The 26,753-nt window shown below is 39.3% G+C and overlaps 1 protein-coding gene across 1 annotated transcript; it reads left to right on the top strand.

The window, feature by feature from the left end:
• Positions 1 to 10,213: 10,213 nt before the first annotated feature.
• On the top strand, positions 10,214 to 26,343 carry LOC128244953 (uncharacterized). The gene is made up of 2 exons (XM_052963125.1): positions 10,214 to 10,819; positions 25,386 to 26,343. The coding sequence occupies exons 1-2, from the start codon at positions 10,317 to 10,319 to the stop codon at positions 26,287 to 26,289; spliced, it is 1,407 nt and encodes a 468-aa protein (XP_052819085.1). The 5' UTR covers positions 10,214 to 10,316; the 3' UTR covers positions 26,290 to 26,343.
• Positions 26,344 to 26,753: the final 410 nt, after the last annotated feature.

Genomic DNA, 26,753 nt, shown 5'->3' with positions numbered 1-26,753 from the left:
TGGCCTGGCGGTAAACCGCTGACGTATAACCTAGAAATCGAGGGTTTAGTCTCCGTGGTGTTGTGGTAAACCGCTAACGTATAACATAGAGATCGCGGGTTTCATCTTCGTGGCCTGTTGGTGAACCGCTAACGTATAATCTAGAGATCGTGGGTTTTGTCTCCGTGGTCTGGTGGTAAAACGCTAACGTATAACCTAGAAATCGAGGGTTCAGTCTCCGTGGTGTGGTGGTAAACCGCTAACGTATAACCTAGAGATCGCGGGTTCAGTCTCCGTGGTCTGGTGGTAAAACGATTACGTATAACCTAGAGATCGCGGGTTCAGTGTCTGTGGCCTGGTGGTAAACCGCTGACGTATAACCTAGAGATCGTGGGTTCAGTCTCCGTGGTCTGGTGGTAAAACGCTAACGTATAACCTAGAGATCGTGGGTTCAGTCTCCGTGGTCTGGTGGTAAAACGCTGACATATAACCTAGAGATCGCGGGTTCAGTGTCTGTGGCCTGGTGGTAAACCGCTGACGTATAACCTAGAGATCGCGGGTTTCATCTTCGTGGCCTGGTGGTAAACCGCTAAGGTATAACCTAGAGATCGCGGGTTCAGTGTCCGTGGCCTGGTGGTAAACCGCTGACGTATAACCTAGAGATCGTGGGTTCAGTCTCCGTGGTCTGGTGGTAAAACGCTAACGTATAACCTAGAAATCGAGGGTTCAGTCTCCGTGGTGTGGTGGTAAACCGCTAACGTATAACCTAGAGATCGCGGGTTTCATCTTCGTGGCCTGTTGGTGAACCGCTAACGTATAACCTAGAGATCGCGGGTTCAGTTTCCGTGGTCTGGTGGTAAAACGCTAACGTATAACCTAGAAATCGAGGGTTCAGTCTCCGTGGTGTGGTGGTAAACCGCTAACGTATAACCTAGAGATCGCGGGTTTCATCTTCGTGGCCTGTTGGTAAACCGCTTACGTATAATCTAGAGATCGTGGGTTCAGTCTTCGTGGTCTGGCGGTAAACCGCTTACGTATAACCTAGAGATCGCGGGTTCAGTCTCTGTGGCCTGATGGTAAACCGCTAACATATAATCTAGAGATCGCGGGTTCAGCCTCCGTGGCATAGTGGTTAACCACTAGTGTGTAATCTAGAGATCGCGGATAATATCTTATCATATTCCAGACGCAAGTTGATGTGTTTATTTTTTCATCGTTTATCGTCAATTAATGGTTTTAGTTTAGGAGAAATTATTTTATTAGTTATAACACATGGTTATTTGCGAATTACAAAATTAAAAACGTTTGCGATTTTGTTACCAAAATTGACTGGCTCTGTGGATGTTCGATGCTGATTATCAAACATTTTTTTTTAAAAACAAAGTGAGTAAAGATGATTGTAAATACTACAAATTACTGCTTTTAGCCACCTAGACAAATTATTCACTTCGGTCCTTAATGCTAGATTGACTTCGTATCTGACTTGTTACGGCTGAACGGTTATTGGTCGGTGACTAGTTGTGTCAGAACGGGGACTGATCCGTGACTAGCTACGACTGAACGGTTATTGATCTGTGACTTACTACGACTGAACGGTTATTGGTTGATGACTAATTGTGACTGAACGGTTATTGGACCCTTACTAGTTGTGACTGAACGGTAATTGGTATGTGACGCTACAGTTGCTGGCTTGATGGTGTACACACTTTTTTTCTTGCCTTTACACATCAAAATCATCGGTGTGAACTCTGTTAATACTTGAGACAAAATGATGTTGTAGTGTGCAGACAGGTAATTCTAAAGACGGTAGCATACTGCAACCTCAACGGTAAATATCGACGCATACTTTGCAACCGATCGGCATCCACTGGCCGATAATGCGCCGGTCGGTCACCGCAATCCCGCGGTCCGCAATCCCGCAGTCTGTGCTAAAAAACTCACAGTTCGGGCTCCACAATCCCGCACACCGCGGTCCGCAATCCCGCAGTCTGTGCTAAAAAAACTCACAGTCCGGGCTCCGCTATCCCGCACACCGCGGTCCGCAATCCCTCTGTCCGTGCTAAAAAAATCTCACAGTCCGTGCTCCGCTATCCCGCAAACCGCGGTCCGCAATCCCGAAACCCGAGCAAAAAAACTCACAGTCCGGGTTCCACAATTCCCGCTTTCCGCGGTCCGCAATCCCGCAGTCCGTGCTAAAAAACTCACAGTCCGGGTTCCGCAATTCCCGCTCTCCGCGGTCCGCAATCCCGCACACCGCAGGCCACAATCCCGAAGTCCGTGCTAAAAAATCGCAGTCCGGGTTCCGCAATTCCCGCTCTCCGCGGTCCGCAATTCCGCAATCCGTGCTAAAAAAACTCGCAGTCCGGGTTCCGCAATTCCCGCACTCCGAGGTCTGCAATCCCGCAGTCCGTGTTTAAAAAGACTCGCAGTCCGGGTTCCGCAATTCCGCTCTCCGCGGTCCGCAATCCCGCACACAGCAGGCCACAATCCCGAAGTCAGTGCTAAAAAAATTCGCAGTCCGGGTTCCGCAATACCCACTCTCCGCGGTCCGCAATCCCGCAGTCCGTGCTAAAAAAACTCGCAGTCCGGGCTCTGCAATTCCCGCTCTCCGCGGTCCGCAATCCCGCAATCCGTGCTAAAAAAAACTCGCAGTCTGGGTTTCGCAATTCCCGCATTCCGAGGTCTGCAATCCCGCCGTCCGTGTTTAAAAAACTCGCAGTCCGGGTTCCGCAATCCCGCACTCCGCGGTCCGCAATCCCGCAGTCCATGCTAAAAAAACTCGCAGTCCGTGTTCCACAATCCCGCCCTGTAACGCCGCATAACAGCATCGCCGCATAAACGAAATCGACCACGTTTTTGCCTAGATTTTCAACGCATAAACAGGACTTTCTTATGTGGCAAAAAGGCACACTTTCGCCGCATAAAAAAAAAAAACATACAAGTACAATAGTGGTTGATAAAGTTTCATCAAGATCGGACTTATTTTTTGTGTCCACTATACCAAGCTTTGAACAAGACTTTTTGAGACGTAAATTCTGACAAAGATTTAGTAGGATCGGTTTAACTGTGAACCAAACCAATTGATCTTTCTGCGAAAACATTTGAAATGACGTTTGGCCACACTAATGGCGGGAATATATGTTACGACAACGCGCAACACCGTCATTTGGGACAATCAGAAAATTGATTCGTCGTATGACGTAACATATTATATTCTCGCCCTTTTGTCAGACTGACGGGCATGTACCCTTGACAATGCACACTTTAAACGTCATTTCAAACCTTTTTAGAAAAGTCAATTGTTAGCGACTGACAAGCAACAGAAATCCAACAATCCTCACAGCTCCACATGTGCTCAGATGAGCTAAGAATAATTTTAATGTCAAGAACCACTGGTAATTGTGCGATTGTGAAATTTATGCACGTCTAGGTCATCAGCGTATATCTCTGGTTACTAGAGCAACGCAAGGAAAACTTTTGAAAATGGTATTGCTCCCAAAAAATTCAACACAACATTAGTTTTGGGCACTTAAACAAGAGGACTCAGATGACTGAAATAGGGTCATCATAGACGTCTTTCTTTCATTGATTGTGTTTTTTGCAACATCATCACAACCATCATCATCATCTCCACAATCACAACCACCACCATCATCTCCACAATCACAACCACCACCATCATCATTCATACACCAATGATTAAATGTAAATGACTCTGGAGACTCCCATGTCACAAGATTTTGGGACTGACGGACGGACATCATCATTATCATCATCATCATCATCATCATCATCATCATCATCATCATCATCATCATCATCATCATCATCATCATTATCATCATCATCATCATCAACGTCATCATCGTTTTTGTTGAAATATTAGAACTCTATTTTTAGCTTTATAATAAATGGTTTAGTTAATCCTCTTTATGTGGCAAAACGGCACAGTTGTGCCCAATATAAGCAATTTCTGCTTTATGCATTGAGCGTCGCCGAATAAACGTGGTCGCCCTGTTAATGCGTTGATAATGAAGGCATAAACGAAAAATACACGTTTCTGAGGCGATGCTGCTATGCGGCGTTACACCGCACTCCTCGTTCCGCAATCCCACACACCGCGCTCCGCAGTCCCGCACATCTCGCTTCGCAATCCCGCGATCCTTGTTCTGAAATCACGCGCTCCTTGCTCCGTAATCCCCAATCCTCGTTCCGCAATCCCGCACTCCTCGTTCCCCAATCCCGTACTCTCGTTCCACACTCACGCACTCCTCGATCCGCAATCTCGCACACCTAATTCCGCAATCCCGCACTCCTCGTTCCGCAATCTCGCACTTCTCGTTCCGCAATTCCGCACTCCTCGTTTCGCAATCTCGCACTTCTCGTTCCGCAATCCCACACACCGCATTCCTCAACCCTGCACTCCTCGTTCCACAATCCCGCACACCTCGCTCCCCAATTCCGCACTTCTCGTTCCGCAATCCTGCACACGTTGCTCCGCAATCAGGCACTCTCGTTCCACAATCCCGCACTCCTCGTTCCGCTATCCCGCACACCTCGCTCCGAAATCCCGTACATCTCGTTCCGCAATCACGCACACCTCGCTCCGCAATCCCGCACTTTTCGTTCCGCAATCCCGCACTCCTCGTTCCGTTATCCCGCACACCTCGCTCCGCAATCCCGTACATCTCGTTCCGCATTCACGCACACCTCGCTCCGCAATCCCGCACTTCTCATTCCGCAATCCCGCTCACCTCGCTCCGCAATCCCGCACTCCTCGTTCCGCAATCCCGCACACCTCGCTCCGCAATCCCGCACATCTCGTTCCTCAATCCCGCACACCCAGCTCCGCAATCCCGCACATCTCGTTCCGCAATCCCGCACTCCTCGTTCCGCAATCTCGCACACCTCGCTCCGCAATCCCGCACTCCTCGTTCTGCAATCTCGCACACCTCGCTCCGCAATCACACACATCTCGTTCCGCAATCCCACACACATTGCTCCGCAATCCTGCACGTTTCGTTCCGCTATCCCGCACTCCTCGTTCCGCTATCCCGCACACCTCGCTCCGCAATCCCGTACATCTCGTTCCGCAATCCCGCGCACCTCGATCCGCAATCCCGCACATCTCGCTCCGCAATCACACACATCTCGTTCCACAATCCCGCACACCTCGCTCCGCAATTCCGCACATCTCGTTCCGCAATCCCACACACCTCGCTCCGCAATTCCGCACTCCTCGTTCCGCAATCCCACACACCTCGCTCCGCAATCTCGCACTCTCGTTCCGCAATCCCACACTCCTCGTTCCGAAAACTTCTGAAGGACCAAATCGGTCGCAGCATGTTTTTTTCAACAAATGGTTGCGATTGATTGCACTGTTCTTCCGCATTGACACCTTGTTTTGACCCTAAAAAACCTTGCCATTTCCTCGCGAAAGGTTACCTCGCGGTCTCAATGGTGGTGTGACCGGAGCTTCAAGCGATATGCGCTTCAGTTTTGCATTGCAAAGGGAAACTTCTGAATAGAAAGAACGGAAACCCCAAAACAGCGTCATTTCACCTTCCTGTAATCAATGTAATACTTGCTAAGGGAGAACACTTGCGTTAGAGAGTGTTATTGAAATTGTTCAGAATTAGAGTTATCTTCCATGCCAATATGATAAAAACACACCCTTTCGCGACCATTTAAAAAGCACATTGAGAATAAAGGCTCACTTAAAGATTTGAAGCATTCTTTTTTACTTGCAGTTAACCTGGCGCATCCCCCCCCCCAAGTATACTTTTTTAATTTCAATTTAGGAGAAAAACGTAATAATATACGCAAAAATGCACCATCTTGGGCTTGATTTGATATTTTTCAGGGGGGGGGAGTATCCCGAACCCACCCCTGCAAACTTTTTAAACAAAATGAATTTCGGTTCTGAGGAAAGGCGCAAGTAAAAAGGATATGCCCCCCTAACTTATGCCCCGTCTAACGTCAAATCCTGGATCCAACCCGGTTGACTACAGTCTCTATGTAATAAATTATTTGACAGTTATTTAAAAATCTAAAAAAGAATATTGGTACATTGGTAACATTTTTTTAATAAAGAAGACATAAAGCGTGGAAAATAAAACGATTTTTAGCGGCACTGGGTTTCGAAATCATCACCCCCCCCCCCCCGTCACCCCCCCCCCCCACACACACACACACATACCCTTCCCCCTTCAACCCCGTATTTGCAGTTCAAAACGCAACAACATGATCTTTATCTCAGAGGCTTATGATAGGGCCCCAGTTTAATATATAAATTTGTTGATTGAAAAAAATCAACAAACGTACTGCAGAAACTTTCAAGAATGGTCGGTCACTAGTCGTGACTGTCTATGCTTATTTTAGACGGGTTTTCCACAAAAATGAACTGGGCAAAATGGAACGTTTAACAAATCTTATCGAACATGTTATCTTATCTTTATTTTGTCATGAGCATTAAGAAATAAATCATTGGCCACGTCAATTCTGCCCGTTTAAGGCTATCAAATGTGTCTAAAAGTAATCCATAATATTTACTAAAACCCAAGTGCTTATTTGAACAACGGGAGGCATGCGCAATTTGTGCTGATTAATATTTCATATGTTTGTTCCTGATTACGATTTTATACCTGCCTTCCGCTTGTTATCTCATTTTGCACCGATATGTCCATGCAGTATCTATGTTTACTTAAGCGATAAGGCCATGACAAATTCATTCTATGTTTAACGTCATGTTTAAAACGTTAAAATCATTTTATATGCTAAGCGTCATGTGTAAACAGACGATCAGCCCATAGCAAATGCATTCTATGCTAAGCGTCATGTTCAAACAGACGATCAGGTCATAGCAAATTCATTCTATGCAAAGCGCCATGTTCAAACAGACGATCAGGCCATAGCAAATTCATTCTATGCTAAGCGTCATGTTCAAACAGACGATCAGGCCATAGCAAATTCATTCTATGCTAAGCGTCATGTTCAAACAGACGATCAGGCCATAGCAAATTCATTCTATGCAAAGCGCCATGTTCAAACAGACGATCAGGCCATAGCAAGTTCATTCTATGCTAAGCGTCATGTTCAAACAGACGATCAGGCCATAGCAAATTCATTCTATGCTAAGCGTCATGTTCAAACAGACGATGAGGCCATAGCAAATTCATTCTATGCTAAGCGTCATGTTCAAACAGACGATGAGGCCATAGCAAATTCATTCTATGCTAAGCGTCATGTTCAAACAGACGATGAGGCCATAGCAAATTCATTCTATGCTAAGCGTCATGTTTAAATAGACGATCAGGTTATAGCAAATTCATTCTATGCTAAGCGTCATGTTTAAACAGACGACCAGACCATAGCAAATTCAATCTATGCATAGCGTCATGTTTAAATAGACGATCAGGTCATAGCAATTTCATTCTTTGCTAAGCGTCATGTTTAAACAGACGATCAGACCATAGCAAATTCATTCTATGCTTAGCGTCATGTTTAAATAGACGATCAGGTCATAGCAATTTCATTCTTTGCTAAGCGTCATGTTTGAACAGACGATCAGACCATCGCAAATTCATTCTATGCTTAGCGTCATGTTTAAATAGACGATCAGGTCATAGCAATTTCATTCTTTGCTAAGCGTCATGTTTGAACAGACGATCAGACCATCGCAAATTCATTCTATGCTTAGCGTCATGTTTAAATAGACTATAAGGCCATGAAAAAATCATCCTATATCCTAAGAGTTATGTATAAACGGACGATCAGGCCATCGCAAATTCATTCTATGCTAAGCATCATGTTTAAAAATGTGATTAGTTCATGTCAAATTTTATAATTTTCGCCATGTTTACACAGATGATAAGGTATTGCCGAATTGATCAAGTGTTTAGCGTCATGTTTAAATGGTCGATAAGGCGATGCCAAATTCATTCTATGTTAAGCGCCAAGTTTTAACAATGTTAAACTTTAAGGCCATATCAAATTCATTATATGTGAAACGTTTAAACAGACGATTAGCCCATGTCAAATTCAGTCTATATCAAACGTCATGTTTAAACAGACGATTAGCCCATGTCAATTTCAGTCTATTTCAAACGTCATGTTTAAACAGACGATTGGCCCATGTCAAATTCACTCCATGCGTAGAATCATGTTTTAACAGAAGATAATGCCATGCCAAATACATTCTATGCTTAGAATCATGTTTTACCAAATACATTCTATGCTTAGAATCATGTTTTGACAGAAGTTAAGGCCATGCCAAATACATTATATGCTTAAAATCATGTTTTAACAGAAGATAAGGCCGTGCCAAATACATTCTATGCTTAGAATCATGTTTTACCAAATACATTATATTGTTAGAATCATGTTTTAACAGATTATAAGGCCATGCCAAATACATTCTATGCTTAGAATCATGTTTTAACAGAAGATAAGGCCATGCCAAATACATTATATGCTTAGAATCATGTTTTAACAGAAGATAATGCCATGCCAAATACATTCTATGCTTAGAATCATGTTTTACCAAATACATTCTATGCTTAGAATCATGTTTTACCAAATACATTCATGATTCTATGCTTAGAATCATGTTTTACCAGAAGATAAGGCCATGACAAATACATTATATGCTTAGAATCATGTTTTAACAGAAGATAATGCCATGCCAAATACATTCTATGCTTAGAATCATGTTTTACCAAATACGTTCTATGCTTAGAATCATGTTTTACCAAGATAAGGCCATGCCAAATGCATTCTGTGCTTAGAATCATGTTTTACCAAATACATTCTATGCTTAGAATAATGTTTTACCAGAAGATAAGGCCATGCCAAATACATTCTATGCTTAGAATCATGTTTTAACAGAAGATAATGCCATGCCAAATACATTCTATGCTTAGAATCATGTTTTACCAAATACATTCTATGCTTAGAATCATGTTTTACCAGAAGATAAGGCCATGCCAAATACATTCTATGCTTAGAATCATGTTTTACCAAATACATTCTATGCTTAGAATTATGTTTTACCAGAAGTTAAGGCCATGCCAAATACATTCTATGCTTAGAATCATGTTTTAACAGAAGATAAGGCCATGCCAAATTTAGTATATGGGTAGAATCATGTTTTAACAGAAGATAAGGCCATGCCAAATACATTCTATGCTTATAATCATGTTTTACCAGAAGATAAGGCCATGCCAAATACATTCTATGCTTAGAATCATGTTTTACCAAATACATTCTATGCTTAGAATCATGTTTTACCAGAAGATAAGGCCATGCCAAATACATTCTATGCTTAGAATCATGTTTTAACAGAAGATAAGGCCATGTTTTAACAGAAGATAAGGCCATGGCAAATTCGTTCTAATGTCATAATAAAATGGAATGATTTAAAATATATTGTAAACTATTACAAATAAGATCTGAGTCAGTATTCACGAACTTACAATTGTATTTTTGTTGCTGGATTACTTTTCTGAGCGTCAGTTGTATTGATTTAAACCAAAATAGACAGTTTATTAAAAGCAATATCTTTGTTTACGAAAGAAGGTTTGTAAGTATTTAATGTGACCAAAAACTGAAAGATGAAGATTTTGTTCATCTTCACCAATGTTTTACGTATATTTGTTGGGGAAACAAACCCCTGCCAACATTTCAAACTATTTCAATTTTGGTTCTAATGGAGAAGCGCATGTCAAAAGGTTGTGCCCCTAAGTTACACCCCTCTAACGTCCATTCCTGGATCCGCCCCTGAATATGCTCATATACTACAATTTCATAGTTTGTTTTACCCATGTTGTGTTTATTTATGTGGCTACGAAGACGATACATCTTGAACAAGTTTAAAAAAAATAGTACCCTTTCTGTTCTGTTCTGTTATTTGTTATGAGATATGTGATATTGTGCTTGTTTGTGAAAATTCTCTTCCGGGTCGGTAGGATTTAAATTTTGAATCTGATCCTTAACAAAGACTCAATTTGGTTGGCCCTTAAAATGAGATAATAATGTATAATGCTTTCGCTTTGGATAGTTATATTGTATCTATTGAGTTCAAAAACTAGTAACCGACCTTGCGATGGGTATTGTTGGTGATATTGATCGTTTGGATCATTTATAACGTGCAATTAGTCCGACATTTTGTCAACACACCAATTTTCCTGTTTCTCTTAGAAGCAAACTCGATAACTGTTTCTCTTAGAAGCAAACTCGATAAAAGTCAGAGGATTACACTCTCGCGTCAAATAGTTGTATTCCATATAAGCGGTGTCGCAGTTTACGTTTCTGCTAAAGAAGTGAACAGGAAATAAATAATGAAATTCAGATTTAGGCGAACGTTTTTATTTTCGTGTTATTTGTGTATACTGTTTTACATTTGTTTTGAGACGGATTTTCATTTATATTTAAGTGGAATATTAATGACTGATGATATAAACCGAAGTCATCGCGCCAAGCTTAAAAACCTTTCTGAAATCTACGTAAACAATTTCAGAAAAAGTACTCAAACTCCTAGAATCGCCACGAATCTGGTGTTCGACAGCGACAACGTGACAAGCACATGTACACGTGTTATTACGTGCCCAATACAATCCGCAAGCTCGGGAACTTGGATAGAGGTGGGCTCGGATAACAACATGTTCATTTTCTCTGCATTTTACGTTGAAAAAGATAAACACGTCATTATAGTTGGGGCCAAGGAACGCGGAATAACTCGTGCCATGTGTCAACATTGGCACGTGTCAACAGATGGCCAAATGGTCATGGAAGAGAGTCCCCTGAGCATAAAGAAATCTCTCGCTGAAGGTCACGGGAAACAGTAAGCATACTAACATTGTTATAAAAATAATGTAAATCATCATCATCATCATCATCATCATCATCATCATCATCATCATCATCATCATCATCATCATCATCATCATCATCATCATCATCATCAAAATCACCATCATCAGCAGCAACATCAGCATCATCGTAAGCATCATCGTCAGCATCGTCAGCATTAACATCATCATCAGCAGTAGCAGCAGAAGCAGCAGCAGCAAGAACAGCAGTAGCATCATCATCATCATCATCATCATCATCATCATCATCATCATCATCATCATCATCATCATCATCATCATCATCATCATCAAAATCTCCATCATCATCATCATCATCATCTCTAAAAGTAAACAAGTATATTAAAATAAAATAAATTGATGATTATGAACTCTTTGACAACTTGATCACAAATATTTTAGCTTGATTGTATGTAGGGTTAGCTGAAAACGATAATTCTGATATTTAGCTCCGAGGAGGTAATAAAAAATTTAGATTACAAATCACACAATCATTACATAGAACAACCAGGGATTTTTGCCACACATAACAGTGAAACCGTGTAGCATACAACCAGACCGCATGGAATTAACTTAATTGATATGATCAAACATCACAGATTAACATGCTGTCACAGAGCCACTATTGCCTTGTCTTAACATGCTGTCACAGAGCCACTATTGCCTTGTCTTAACATGTTGTCACAGAGACACTTTTGCCTTGTCTTAACATGTTGTCACAGAGACACTATTGCCTTGTCTTAACATGCTGTCACAGAGCCACTATTGTCTTGTCTTAACATGCTGTCACAGAGACACAATTGCCTTGTCTTAACATGTTGTCACAGATACACTATTGCCTTGTCTTAACATGCTGTCACAGAGACACTATTGCCTTGTCTTAATATGTTGTCACAGAGACACTATTGCATTGTCTTAACATGTTGTCACAGAGACACTATTGCATTGTCTTAACATGTTGTCACAGAGACACAATTGTCAAGACACAATTGCCTTGACAATTGTATTTTCTTAAAATGCTGTCACAGAGACACTATTGCCTTGTCTTTACATGCTGTCACAGAGACACTATTGCCTTGTCTTAACATGCTGTCACAGAGACACAATTGCCTTGTCTTAACATGCTGTCACAGAGACACTATTGCCTTGTCTTAACATGTTGTCATAGAGACACTATTGCATTGTCTTAACATGTTGTCACAGAGACACTATTGCCTTGTCTTAACATGTTGTCACAGAGGCACAATTGCCTTGACAATTGTATTTTCTTAAAATGCTGTCACAGAGACACTATTGCCTTGTCTTTACATGTTGTCACAGAGACACTATTGCCTTGTCTTTAAATGTTGTCACAGAGACACGAATACCTTGTCTTTACATGTTGTCACAGAGACACTATTGCCTTGTCTAAACATGTTGTCACAGAGACACGAATGCCTTGTCTAAACATGTTGTCACAGAGACACTATTGCTTCGTCTTAACATGTTGTCACACAGACACTATTGCCTTGTCTTAACATGCTGTCACCGAGACACTATTGCCTTGTCTTTACATGCTGTCACAGAGACACTTTTGCCTTGTCTTAACATGCTGTCAAAGAGACACTATTGCCTTGTCTTAACATGCTGTCACAGAGACACTATTGCCTTGTCTTAACATACTGTCACAGAGACACTATTGCATTGTCTTAACATCTTGTCACAGAGACACTATTGCCTTGTCTTAACATGTTGTCACAGAGACACTTTTGCCTTGTCTTAACATGCTGTCACAGAGACACTATTGCCTTGTCTTAACATGTTGTCACAGAGACACAATTGCCTTGACAATTGTATTTTCTTAAAATGCTATCACAGAGACACTATTGCCTTCTCTTAACATGCTGTCACAGAGACACTATTGCCTTGTCTTAACATGCTGTCATAGAAACACAATTGCCTTGTCTTAACATGCTGTCACAGAGACACTATTGCCTTGTCTTAACATGTTGTCACAGAGACAAAATTGCCTTGTCTTAACATGTTGTCACAGAGACACTATTGCCTTGTCTTAACATGCTGTCACAGAGACACTATTGCCTTGTCTTAACATGTTGTCAGAGACATTATTGCATTGTCTTAACATGTTGTCACAGAGACACTATTGCCTTGTCTTAACATGCTGTCACAGAGCCAGTATTGTCTTGTCTTAACATGCTGTCACAGAGACACATTTGCCTTGTCTTAACATGTTGTCACAGATACACTATTGCCTTGTCTTAACATGCTGTCACAGAGACATTATTGCCTTGTCTTAACATGTTGTCACAAAGACACTATTGCATTGTCTTAACATGTTGTCACAGAGACACTATTGCCTTGTCGTAACATGTTGTCACAGAGACACAATTGCCTGGACAATTGTATTTTCTTAAAATGCTGTCACAGAGACACTTTTGCCTTGTCTTTACATGCTGTCACAGAGAAACTATTGCCTTGTCTTAACATGCTGTCACAGAGACACAATTGCCTTGTCTTAACATGCTGTCACAGAGACACTATTACATTGTCTTAACATGTTGTCACAGAGACACAATTGCCTTGACAACTGTATTATCTTAAAATGCTGTCACAGAGACACTATTGCCTTCTCTTAACATGCTGTCACAGAGACACTATTGCCTTGTCTTAACATGCTGTCATAGAGACACAATTGCCTTGTCTTAACATGCTGTCACAGAGACACTATTGCCTTGTCTTAACATGTTGTCACAGAGACACAATTGCCTTGTCTTAACATGTTGTCACAGAGACACTATTGCCTTGTCTTAACATGCTGTCACAGAGACACTATTGCCTTGTCTTAACATGTTGTCAGAGACACTATTGCATTGTCTTAACATGTTGTCACAGAGACACTTTTGCCTTGTCTTAACATGCTGTCACAGAGCCAGTATTGTCTTGTCTTAACATGCTGTCACAGAGACACAATTGCCTTGTCTTAACATGTTGTCACAGATACACTATTGCCTTGTCTTAACATGCTGTCACAGAGACACTATTGCCTTGTCTTAACATGTTGTCACAGAGACACTATTGCATTGTCTTAACATGTTGTCACAGAGACACTATTGCCTTGTCTTAACATGTTGTCACAGAGACACAATTGCCTTGACAATTGTATTTTCTTAAAATGCTGTCACAAAGACACTTTTGCCTTGTCTTTACATGCTGTCACAGAGACACTATTGCCTTGTCTTAACATGCTGTCACAGAGACACAATTGCCTTGTCTTAACATGCTGTCACAGAGACACTATTACATTGTCTTAACATGTTGTCACAGAGACACTATTGCCTTGTCTTAACATGCTGTCATAGAGACACTATTGCCATGTCTTAACATGCTGTCACAGAGACACTATTGCCTTGTCTTAACATGCTGTCACAGAGACACTATTGCCTTGTATTAACATGTTGTCACAGAGACACTATAGCATTGTCTTAACATGATGTCACAGAGACACTATTGCCTTGTCTTAACATGCTGTCAAAGAGCCACTATTGTCTTGTCTTAACATGCTGTCACAGAGACACAATTGCCTTGTCTTAACATGTTGTCACAGATACACTATTGCCTTGTCTTAACATGCTGTCACAGAGACACTATTGCCTTGTCTTAACATGTTGTCACAGAGACACTATTGCATTGTCTTAACATGTTGTCACAGAGACACTATTGCCTTGTCTTAACATGTTGTCACAGAGACACAATTGCCTTGACAATTGTATTTTCTTAAAATGCTGTCACAGAGACACTATTGCCTTGTCGCTACATGCTGTCACAGAGACACTATTGCCTTGTCTTAACATGCTGTCACAGAGACACAATTGCCTTGTCTTAACATGCTGTCACAGAGACACTGTTACATTGTCTTAACATGTTGTCACAGAGACACTATTGCATTGTCTTAACATGTTGTCACAGAGACACTATTGCATTGTCTTAACATGCTGTCACAGAGACACTGTTACATTGTCTTAACATGTTGTCACAGAGACACAATTGCATTGTCTTAACATGTTGTCACAGAGACACTATTGCATTGTCTTAACATGTTGTCACAGAGACACTATTGCCTTGTCTTAACATGTTGTAACAGAGACACAATTGCCTTGACAATTGTATTTTCTTAAAATGCTGTCACAGAGACACTATTGCCTTCTCTTAACATGCTGTCACAGAGACATTATTGCCTTGTCTTAACATGCTGTCACAGAGACACAATTGCCTTGTCTTAACATGCTGTCACAGAGACACTATTGTATTGTCTTAACATGTTGCCACAGAGACACAATTGCCTTGTCTTAACATGTTGTCACAGAAACACTATTGCCTTGTCTTAACATGCTGTCACAGAGACACTATTGCCTTGTCTTAACATGTTGTCATAGAGACACTATTGCATTGTCTTAACATGTTGTCACAGAGACACTATTGCCTTGTCTTAACATGTTGTCACAGAGGCACAATAGCCTTGACAATTGTATTTTCTTAAAATGCTGTCACAGAGACACTATTGCCTTGTCTTTACATGTTGTCACAGAGAAACTATTGCCTTGTCTTTACATGTTGTCACAGAGAAACTATTGCCTTGTCTTTAAATGTTGTCACAGAGACACGAATGGCTTGTCTTAACATGTTGTCACAGAGACACTATTGCCTTGTCTTAATATGTTGTCACAGAGACACTATTTCCTTGTCTTAACATGTTGTCACAAAGACACTATTGCCTTGTTTTAACATGCTGTCACAGAGACACTATTGCCTTGTCTTAACATGCTGTCACAGAGCCACTATTGCCTTGTCTTAACATGTTGTCACAGAGACACTATTGCCTTGTCTTAACATGCTGTCACAGAGACACTATTTTATTGTCTTAACATGCTGTCACAGAGACACTGTTGCATTGTCTTAACATGTTGTTACAGAGACACTATTGCCTTGTCTTAACATGCTGTCACAGAGACATTATTGCCTTGTCTTAACATGTTGTCACAAAGACACTATTGCATTGTCTTAACATGTTGTCACAGAGACACTATTGCCTTGTCTTAACATGTTGTCACAGAGACACAATTGCCTGGACAATTGTATTTTCTTAAAATGCTGTCACAGAGACACTATTGCCTTGTCGCTACATGCTGTCACAGAGACACTATTGCCTTGTCTTAACATGCTGTCACAGAGACACAATTGCCTTGTCTTAAGATGCTGTCACAGAGACACTGTTACATTGTCTTAACATGTTGTCACAGAGACACTATTGCATTGTCTTAACATGTTGTCACAGAGACACTATTGCATTGTCTTAACATGCTGTCACAGAGACACTGTTACATTGTCTTAACATGTTGTCACAGAGACACAATTGCATTGTCTTAACATGTTGTCACCGAGACACTATTGCATTGTCTTAACATGTTGTCACAGAGACACTATTGCCTTGTCTTAACATGTTGTAACAGAGACACAATTGCCTTGACAATTGTATTTTCTTAAAATGCTGTCACAGAGACACTATTGCCTTCTCTTAACATGCTGTCACAGAGACATTATTGCCTTGTCTTAACATGCTGTCACAGAGACACAATTGCCTTGTCTTAACATGCTGTCACAGAGACACTATTGTATTGTCTTAACATGTTGCCACAGAGACACAATTGCCTTGTCTTAACATGTTGTCACAGAAACACTATTGCCTTGTCTTAACATGCTGTCACAGAGACACTATTGCCTTGTCTTAACATGTTGTCATAGAGACACTATTGCATTGTCTTAACATGTTGTCACAGAGACACTATTGCCTTGTCTTAACATGTTGTCACAGAGGCACAATAGCCTTGACAATTGTATTTTCTTAAAATGCTGTCACAGAGACACTATTGCCTTGTCTTTACATGTTGTCACAGAGAAACTATTGCCTTGTCTTTACATGTTGTCACAGAGAAACTATTGCCTTGTCTTTAAATGTTGTCACAGAGACACGAATGGCTTGTCTTAACATGTTGTCACAGAGACACTATTGCCTTGTCTTAATATGTTGTCACAGAGACACTATTTCCTTGTCTTAACATGTTGTCACAAAGACACTATTGCCTTGTTTTAACATGCTGTCACAGAGACACTATTGCCTTGTCTTAACATGCTGTCACAGAGCCACTATTGCCTTGTCTTAACATGTTGTCACAGAGACACTATTGCCTTGTCTTAACATGCTGTCACAGAGACACTATTTTATTGTCTTAACATGCTGTCACAGAGACACTGTTGCATTGTCTTAACATGTTGTTACAGAGACACTATTGCCTTGTCTTAACATGCTGTCACAGAGACATTATTGCCTTGTCTTAACATGCTGTCACAGAGACACTATTGCATTGTCTTAACATGTTGTCACAGAGACACTATTGCCTTGTCTTAACATGTTGTCACAGAGACACAATTGCCTGGACAATTGTATTTTCTTAAAATGCTGTCACAGAGACACTATTGCCTTGTCTTTACATGCTGTCACAGAGAAACTATTGCCTTGTCTTAACATGCTGTCACAGAGACACAATTGCCTTGTCTTAACATGCTGTCACAGAGACACTATTACATTGTCTTAACATGTTGTCACAGAGACACAATTGCCTTGACAACTGTATTATCTTAAAATGCTGTCACAGAGACACTATTGCCTTCTCTTAACATGCTGTCACAGAGACACTATTGCCTTGTCTTAACATGCTGTCATAGAGACACAATTGCCTTGTCTTAACATGCTGTCACAGAGACACTATTGCCTTGTCTTAACATGTTGTCACAGAGACACAATTGCCTTGTCTTAACATGTTGTCACAGAGACACTATTGCCTTGTCTTAACATGCTGTCACAGAGACACTATTGCCTTGTCTTAACATGTTGTCAGAGACACTATTGCATTGTCTTAACATGTTGTCACAGAGACACTTTTGCCTTGTCTTAACATGCTGTCACAGAGCCAGTATTGTCTTGTCTTAACATGCTGTCACAGAGACACAATTGCCTTGTCTTAACATGTTGTCACAGATACACTATTGCCTTGTCTTAACATGCTGTCACAGAGACACTATTGCCTTGTCTTAACATGTTGTCACAGAGACACTATTGCATTGTCTTAACATGTTGTCACAGAGACACTATTGCCTTGTCTTAACATGTTGTCACAGAGACACAATTGCCTGGACAATTGTATTTTCTTAAAATGCTGTCACAAAGAAACTTTTGCCTTGTCTTTACATGCTGTCACAGAGACACTATTGCCTTGTCTTAACATGCTGTCACAGAGACACAATTGCCTTGTCTTAACATGCTGTCACAGAGACACTATTACATTGTCTAAACATGTTGTCACAGAGACACTATTGCCTTGTCTTAACATGCTGTCATAGAGACACTATTGCCATGTCTTAACATGTTGTCACAGAGACACTATTGCCTTGTCTTAACATGCTGTCACAGAGACACTATTGCCTTGTATTAACATGTTGTCACAGAGACACTATAGCATTGTCTTAACATGATGTCACAGAGACACTATTGCCTTGTCTTAACATGCTGTCAAAGAGCCACTATTGTCTTGTCTTAACATGCTGTCACAGAGACACAATTGCCTTGTCTTAACATGTTGTCACAGATACACTATTGCCTTGTCTTAACATGCTGTCACAGAGACACTATTGCCTTGTCTTAACATGTTGTCACAGAGACACTATTGCATTGTCTTAACATGTTGTCACAGAGACACTATTGCCTTGTCTTAACATGTTGTCACAGAGACACAATTGCCTTGACAATTGTATTTTCTTAAAATGCTGTCACAGAGACACTATTGCCTTGTCGCTACATGCTGTCACAGAGACACTATTGCCTTGTCTTAACATGCTGTCACAGAGACACAATTGCCTTGTCTTAACATGCTGTCACAGAGACACTGTTACATTGTCTTAACATGTTGTCACAGAGACACTATTGCATTGTCTTAACATGTTGTCACAGAGACACTATTGCATTGTCTTAACATGCTGTCACAGAGACACTGTTACATTCTCTTAACATGTTGTCACAGAGACACAATTGCATTGTCTTAACATGTTGTCACAGAGACACTATTGCATTGTCTTAACATGTTGTCACAGAGACACTATTGCCTTGTCTTAACATGTTGTAACAGAGACACAATTGCCTTGACAATTGTATTTTCTTAAAATGCTGTCACAGAGACACTATTGCCTTCTCTTAACATGCTGTCACAGAGACATTATTGCCTTGTCTTAACATGCTGTCACAGAGACACAATTGCCTTGTCTTAACATGCTGTCACAGAGACACTATTGTATTGTCTTAACATGTTGCCACAGAGACACAATTGCCTTGTCTTAACATGTTGTCACAGAGACACTATTGCCTTGTCTTAACATGCTGTCACAGAGACACTATTGCCTTGTCTTAACATGTTGTCACAGAGACACTATTGCCTTGTCTTAACATGTTGTCACAGAGACACTATTGCCTTGTCTTAACATGTTGTCTCAGAGGCACAATAGCCTTGACAATTGTATTTTCTTAAAATGCTGTCACAGAGACACTATTGCCTTGTCTTTACATGTTGTCACAGAGACACTATTGCCTTGTCTTTAAATGTTGTCACAGAGACACGAATACCTTGTCTTTACATGTTGTCACAGAGACACTATTGCCTTGTCTAAACATGTTGTCACAGAGACACGAATGCCTTGTCTTAACATGTTGTCACAGAGACACTATTGCCTCGTCTTAACATGTTGTCACAAAGACACTATTGCCTTGTCTTAACATGCTGTCACCGAGACACTATTGCCTTGTCTTTACATGCTGTCACAGAGACACTATTGCCTTGTCTTAACATGCTGTCACAGAGACACTATTGCCTTGTCTTAACATGCTGTCACAGAGACACTATTGCCTTGTCTTAACATGCTGTCACAGAGACACTATTGCATTGTCTTAACATCTTGTCACAGAGACACTATTGCCTTGTCTTAACATGTTGTCACAGAGACACTTTTGCCTTGTCTTAACATGCTGTCACAGAGACACTTTTGCCTTGTCTTAATATGCTGTCACAGAGCCACTATTGCCTTGTTTTAACATGCTGTCACAGAGAAACAATTGCCTTGTCTTAACATGCTGTCACAGAGACACAATTGCCTTGTCTTAACATGCTGTCACAGAGACACTATTGCCTTGTCTTAACATGCTGTCACAGAGACACTATTGCCTTGTCTAAACATGCTGTCACAGAGCCACTATTGCCTTGTCTTAACATGTTGTCACAGAGACACTATTGCATTGTCTTAACATGTTGTCACAGAGACACTGTTGCATTGTCTTAACATGTTGTTACAGAGACACTATTGTCTTGTCTTAACATGTTGTCACAAAGACACAATTGCCTTGACAATTGTAATTTCCTAAAATGCTGTCACAGAGACACTATTGCCTTTTCTTTACATGCTGTCACAGAGACACAATGGCCTTGTCTTAACATGCTGTCACAGAGACACTATTGCCTTTTCGTAACATGCTGTCACAGAGACACTATTTTATTGTCTTAACATGCTGTCACAGAGACACAATTGCCTTGACAATTGTATTTTCTTAAAATGCTGTCACAGAGACACTATTGCCATGTCTTTACATGTTGTCACAGAGAAACTATTGCCTTGTCTTTACATGTTGTCACAGAGAAACTATTGCCTTGTCTTAAAATGTTGTCACAGAGACACGAATGGCTTGTCTTAACATGTTGTCACAGAGACACTATTGCCTTGTCTTAATATGTTGTCACAGAGACACTATTTCCTTGTCTTAACATGTTGTCACAAAGACACTTTTGCCTTGTTTTAACATGCTGTCACAGAGACACTATTGCCTTGTCTTAACATGCTGTCACAGAGCCACTATTGCCTTGTCTTAACATGTTGTCACAGAGACACTATTGCCTTGTCTTAACATGCTGTCACAGAGACACTATTTTATTGTCTTAACATGCTGTCACAGAGACACTGTTGCATTGTCTTAACATGTTGTTACAGAGACACTATTGTCTTGTCTTAACATGTTGTCACAGAGACACAATTGCCTTGACAATTGTAATTTCCTAAAATGCTGTCACAGAGACACTATTGCCTTGTCTTAACATGCTGTCACAGAGACAATATTGCCTTTTCTTTACATGCTGTCACAGAGACACAATTGCCTTGTCTTAACATGCTGTCACAGAGACACTATTGCCTTTTCGTAACATGCTGTCACAGAGACACTATTTTATTGTCTTAACATGCTGTCACAGAGACACAATTGCCTTGACAATTGTATTTTCTTAAAATGCTGTCACAGAGACACTATTGCCTTGTCTTTACATGTTGTCACAGAGAAACTATTGCCTTGTCTTTACATGTTGTCACAGAGAAACTATTGCCTTGTCTTTAAATGTTGTCACAGAGACACGAATGGCTTGTCTTAACATGTTGTCACAGAGACACTATTGCCTTGTCTTAATATGTTGTCACAGAGACACTATTTCCTTGTCTTAACATGTTGTCACAAAGACACTATTGCCTTGTCTTAACATGCTGTCACAGAGACACTATTGCCTTGTCTTAACATGTTGTCATAGAGCCACTATTGCCTTGTCTTAACATGCTGTCACAGAGACACTATTGCCTTGTCTTAACATGCTGTCACAGAGACACTATTTTATTGTCTTAACATGCTGTCACAGAGACACAATTGCCTTGACAATTGTATTTTCTTAAAATGCTGTCACAGAGACACTATTGCCTTGTCTTTACATGTTGTCACAGAGAAACTATTGCCTTGTCTTTACATGTTGTCACAGAGACACTATTGCCTTGTCTTTAAATGTTGTCACAGAGACACAAATGCCTTGTCTTAACATGTTGTCACAGAGACACTATTGCCTTGTCTTAATATGTTGTCACAGAGACACTATTTCCTTGTCTTAACATGTTGTCACAAAGACACTATTGCCTTGTCTTAACATGCTGTCACAGAGACACTATTGCCTTGTCTTAACATGCTGTCACAGAGCCACTATTGCCTTGTCTTAACATGCTGTCACAGAGACACTATTGCCTTGTCTTAACATGCTGTCACAGAGACACTATTGTATTGTCTTAACATGCTGTCACAGAGACACAATTGCCTTGACAATTGTATTTTCTTAAAATGCTGTCACAGAGACACTATTGCCTTGTCTTTACATGTTGTCACAGAGAAACTATTGCCTTGTCTTTACATGTTGTCACAGAGACACTATTGCCTTGTCTTTAAATGTTGTCACAGAGACACGAATGCCTTGTCTTAACATGTTGTCACAGAGACACTATTGCCTTGTCTTAATATGTTGTCACAGAGACACTATTTCCTTGTCTTAACATGTTGTCACAAAGACACTATTGCCTTGTCTTAACATGCTGTCACAGAGACACTATTGCCTTGTCTTAACATGCTGTCACAGAGACACTATTGCCTTGTCTTAACATGCTGTCACAGAGACACTATTGCCTTGTCTTAACATGCTGTCACAGAGACACTATTGCCTTGTCTTAACATGTTGTCACAGAGACACTATTGCCTTGACAATTGTATTTTCTTAAAATGCTGTCACAGAGACACTATTGCCTTGTCTTTACATGTTGTCACAGAGAAACTATTGCCTTGTCTTTACATGTTGTCACAGAGACACTATTGCCTTGTCTTTAAATGTTGTCACAGAGACACGAATGCCTTGTCTTAACATGTTGTCACAGAGACACTATTGCCTTTTCTTAACATGTTGTCACAGAGACACTATTTCCTTGTCTTAACATGTTGTCACAAAGACACTATTGCCTTGTCTTAACATGCTGTCACAGAGACACTATTGCCTTGTCTTAACATGCTGTCACAGAGCCACTATTGCCTTGTCTTAACATGCTGTCACAGAGACACTTTTGCCTTGTCTTAACATGCTGTCACAGAGACACTATTGCCTTGTCTTAACATGTTGTCACAGAGACACTATTGCCTTGTCTTAACCTGTTGTCACAGAGACACAATTGCCTTGTCTTAACATTTTGTCACTGAGACACTATTGCCTTGTCTAAACATGCTATCACAGAGATACAATCGACTTGTCTTAGATTTTTACCTTCCTGTGTCAATCCGTTAACACCTCAATCTATGAGTGAATGCACTTAAAATTTGTATTTCCAAGACACGGCATTCGTGTAAAGGTGGACATATGGTATATCAGACAAGGCAATTATGTCTCAGTAGACACAGGTTCACACAAGGCAAATGTCTTCCCATTAAAAGACAAGGTTAGACTTGCTATGTTCGCCCGTAGTAAATAGTCTTACAACACAATTCTCTTATTCGGAGGTTCTCGACCATTTTTATCGAAAACAGCCTCGGATGTATGCCGGTACATCAGCAGAAGTAGTTCTCAAAGTTGAATTATATAATAATAATAATAATAATAATAATAATAATAATAATAATAATAATAATAATAATAATAATAATAATAATAATTAATAATAATAATAATAATAATAATATTAATAATAATAATAATAATAATAATAATAATAATAATAATTAATAATAATAATAATAATAATAATAATAATAATAATAATAATAATAATAATAATAATAATAATAATAATAATAATTAATAATAATAATAATAATAATAATTAATAATAATAATAATAATAATAATAATAATAATAATAATAATAATAATAATAATAATAACAAATAATAATAATTAAAATAAATAATGATAATAATAATAATAATAATAATAATAATAATAATAATAATAAAAATAATAATAATAATAATAATTAATTATAATAATAATAATAATAATAATAATAATAATAATAATAATAATAATAATAATAATTAATAATAATAATAATAATTAATAATAATAATAATAATAATTAATAATAATAATAATAATAATAATAATAATAATAATAATAATAATAATAATAATAATAATTATTAATAATAATAATAATAATAATAATAATAATAATAATTAATAATAATAATAATAATAATAATAATAATAATAATAATAATAATAATAATAATAAATAATAATAATAATAATAATAATAACAATAATAATAATAATAATAATAATAACAACTTTATTTAACGAAGGTTACATACTTTAAGTGTACAATCATTACAGACATACTATTTATTTCCAGCATGGCCTTCACACAAAAAGTATTACAAAAACACATGTACTAAGTTACATATTAAGCAACATACAAAACATACAATCACACTATCATTATCATACATTTCTTCGACAAACACAACTCAGTTTAATATGATGATTATAAATTACAATAATTTCATACTGTAAATAATGTAGATATATTCAGTAAAACCACATTCAATCAATATATTTACATATTTGGTAGTATCCATTACAAGTTGTTGCAAGAATGTCATATACGTACATTAACACAATTCATGTAAACAATGAACTATTTATTATAATGTGAAGTAAATAGTCAAGATTTTTTGTTCATGTGATTAAATTATTCTGCCAATAAGTAGCCTTTAATGCATGTTTAAAGGCTGTAGCTTATCTTGACATTTAATGTATGTAGGTAGATAATTCCAAATTTTCATTGCATTATAGGCAAATGTATTTTTGATATAGTTTGTTCTAGGTTTTACAACAAAAAGATCCTTGTTTTCTGAAGAACGCAAGTTATAGTGCTCATTTTTGGCAAAGAAAATGCATGTATACATGCTTTGAAATAGGATTCAATTTAGGCCGCTAGGCCGCTAATTTCACGCCGCTAGGTAGCTGAAGTGTTTGATCGACTTTTTTGAATAAAAGTTGAAAAACGCTTCAGAGTGATAATTGGTGCATGAAACAGTTAATTAAAAATTGTTTTAGAATTAAAGGTAAAGAAAAAATGTTCTGAATAGAAAACAATTTAAGGCCGCTATGTAACTGTATGAATAAAAAACTTTGATTTATCATTTTAAAAAACAACAACAACAAAAAACGCATGAACAATTGCTTGGAAATAGAAAAAGTAATTAGGCCACCAGACCGCTAGGCCGCTAGGCCGCCAACTTCACGCCGCTAGGCCGCTAGGCCGCTAGGCCGCTAACTTCACGCCGCTAGGCTGCTAGGCCGCTAACTTCACGCCGCTAGGCCGCTAGACCGCTAACTTCACGTATATACTAAAACTGCTAAATTGAAATTACTTTGCGATCTGCTTGCAGCGTAGTTAAAGTGTACCGATTTCTGACATTGTAAACCGTCCATATACATCCGAGGTTGTTTTCGATAAAATTCCTCTTTGTCGAAAGTCAGAAAGACTGACAAGATCTGTGAAATATGGTGTTCATAATACTTTCTTTTCCTTTTTCAGATATGCTGCGTATCTGTTCAAATGTTCGCCTCCAGGCGGCAAAATGCCACGATTTGTGTCCGTTGTGAAAAGTAACTGTACAGTGCCTCCCAAAATTCTTCTTGTCAAACCCACGCGACCTGCTGGTTCGTACGGCAGGCAATTCACAGTCTGCCTGATGCCTTTGAACCTCAATTACAGTCGTGCCTATGAACTTGTGGAATGGATTGAACTCAACAGACTTCTCGGGGCTGACAAGTTCATGATTTACAATGAGTCATCAGCTCCAAATGTAAACAAAGTTTTAAACTATTACGCAAAACGGGACATCGTCGATGTAATACAATGGCCAATACCTTTAGATAATAGGGAAATACATTACTTTGGGCAAGTTGCAATGCTGCAAGATTGCCTCTATAGAAATAAAGAAGAATCAGAATTCATTGTCAACGAAGATCTGGACGAATTTATTATCCCGCGTCCCCTTCTTTTGAAGACGTGGCATGACTTTGTTAAAAACAAAAGTGAAGACATAGCAGGATATATTTTTCGGTGCACATTTTTCAGGAAAGAATGGGTAGATACAGAAATTGATTTCAGTGAAAAGAGAATAGCAGAAAAATACAAATTAATAACTCTTCTAAGATTTGGTCACGAAACTAAACTATGGAACTATAAGGCGCGTTCCAAATACTTCGCTCGGACCTCTACCGTGGAATCGCTGATGATTCATGAAGTTCCGAGTGTGAAAACTGAAAACGTCCACCAGAGCATAGCAATGATCCACCACTATAGAAACTGGTCCAACTTTAAACCACAGGAGAAAGTACACGATGACATAGTGTTGCAGAAATACGGAAAACAACTGCTGAAGAATGTCGCCGCTACTTGGGACAATCTTCCCGGGGTGGCATTAGATAATTAAGAGAACACATACATGATTTGACCCCTTTACAAAATAAATTACTTAACTTATAAATAGTTTTGGTCTCTTAATGATTGATCGCATATTTTTTGCGTAAATGCTGGATGAACGCAGTACGGCACGCGACCAAATTCCTTGAAGCGCGCTAGCGCTTCTTGGTCATTTACTCGCTTGCCCTACTGCGTTCATACAGCATAAACGCATGGAAAAAATGCAATAAATAGAGGATATTTGTTTATTTCAGTGTAAGATCGTATTTTATTTCACGAGTGTCAAAGAAAAACATATTTTGTAGTTTTTTTATGCTCACGAGTGAAATTAAATACGATCTTACACTGAAATAAACAAATTTTCTGTTTCTTTTATGCTTATTTTCGGAGTTTTATTTGTTTTTTAATTATTTCTGAATTACCCCCTTTTTTGAAAAGGGTGGGCTGTACGCCGCTACCCGTGGGGCGCCCCTC

The sequence above is a fragment of the Mya arenaria genome, chromosome 8, assembly GCF_026914265.1.
Source record: "Mya arenaria isolate MELC-2E11 chromosome 8, ASM2691426v1".
NCBI classification, from domain to species: Eukaryota; Metazoa; Mollusca; class Bivalvia; order Myida; family Myidae; genus Mya; species Mya arenaria.
This window is presented reverse-complemented; position numbering and strand designations above follow the sequence as displayed.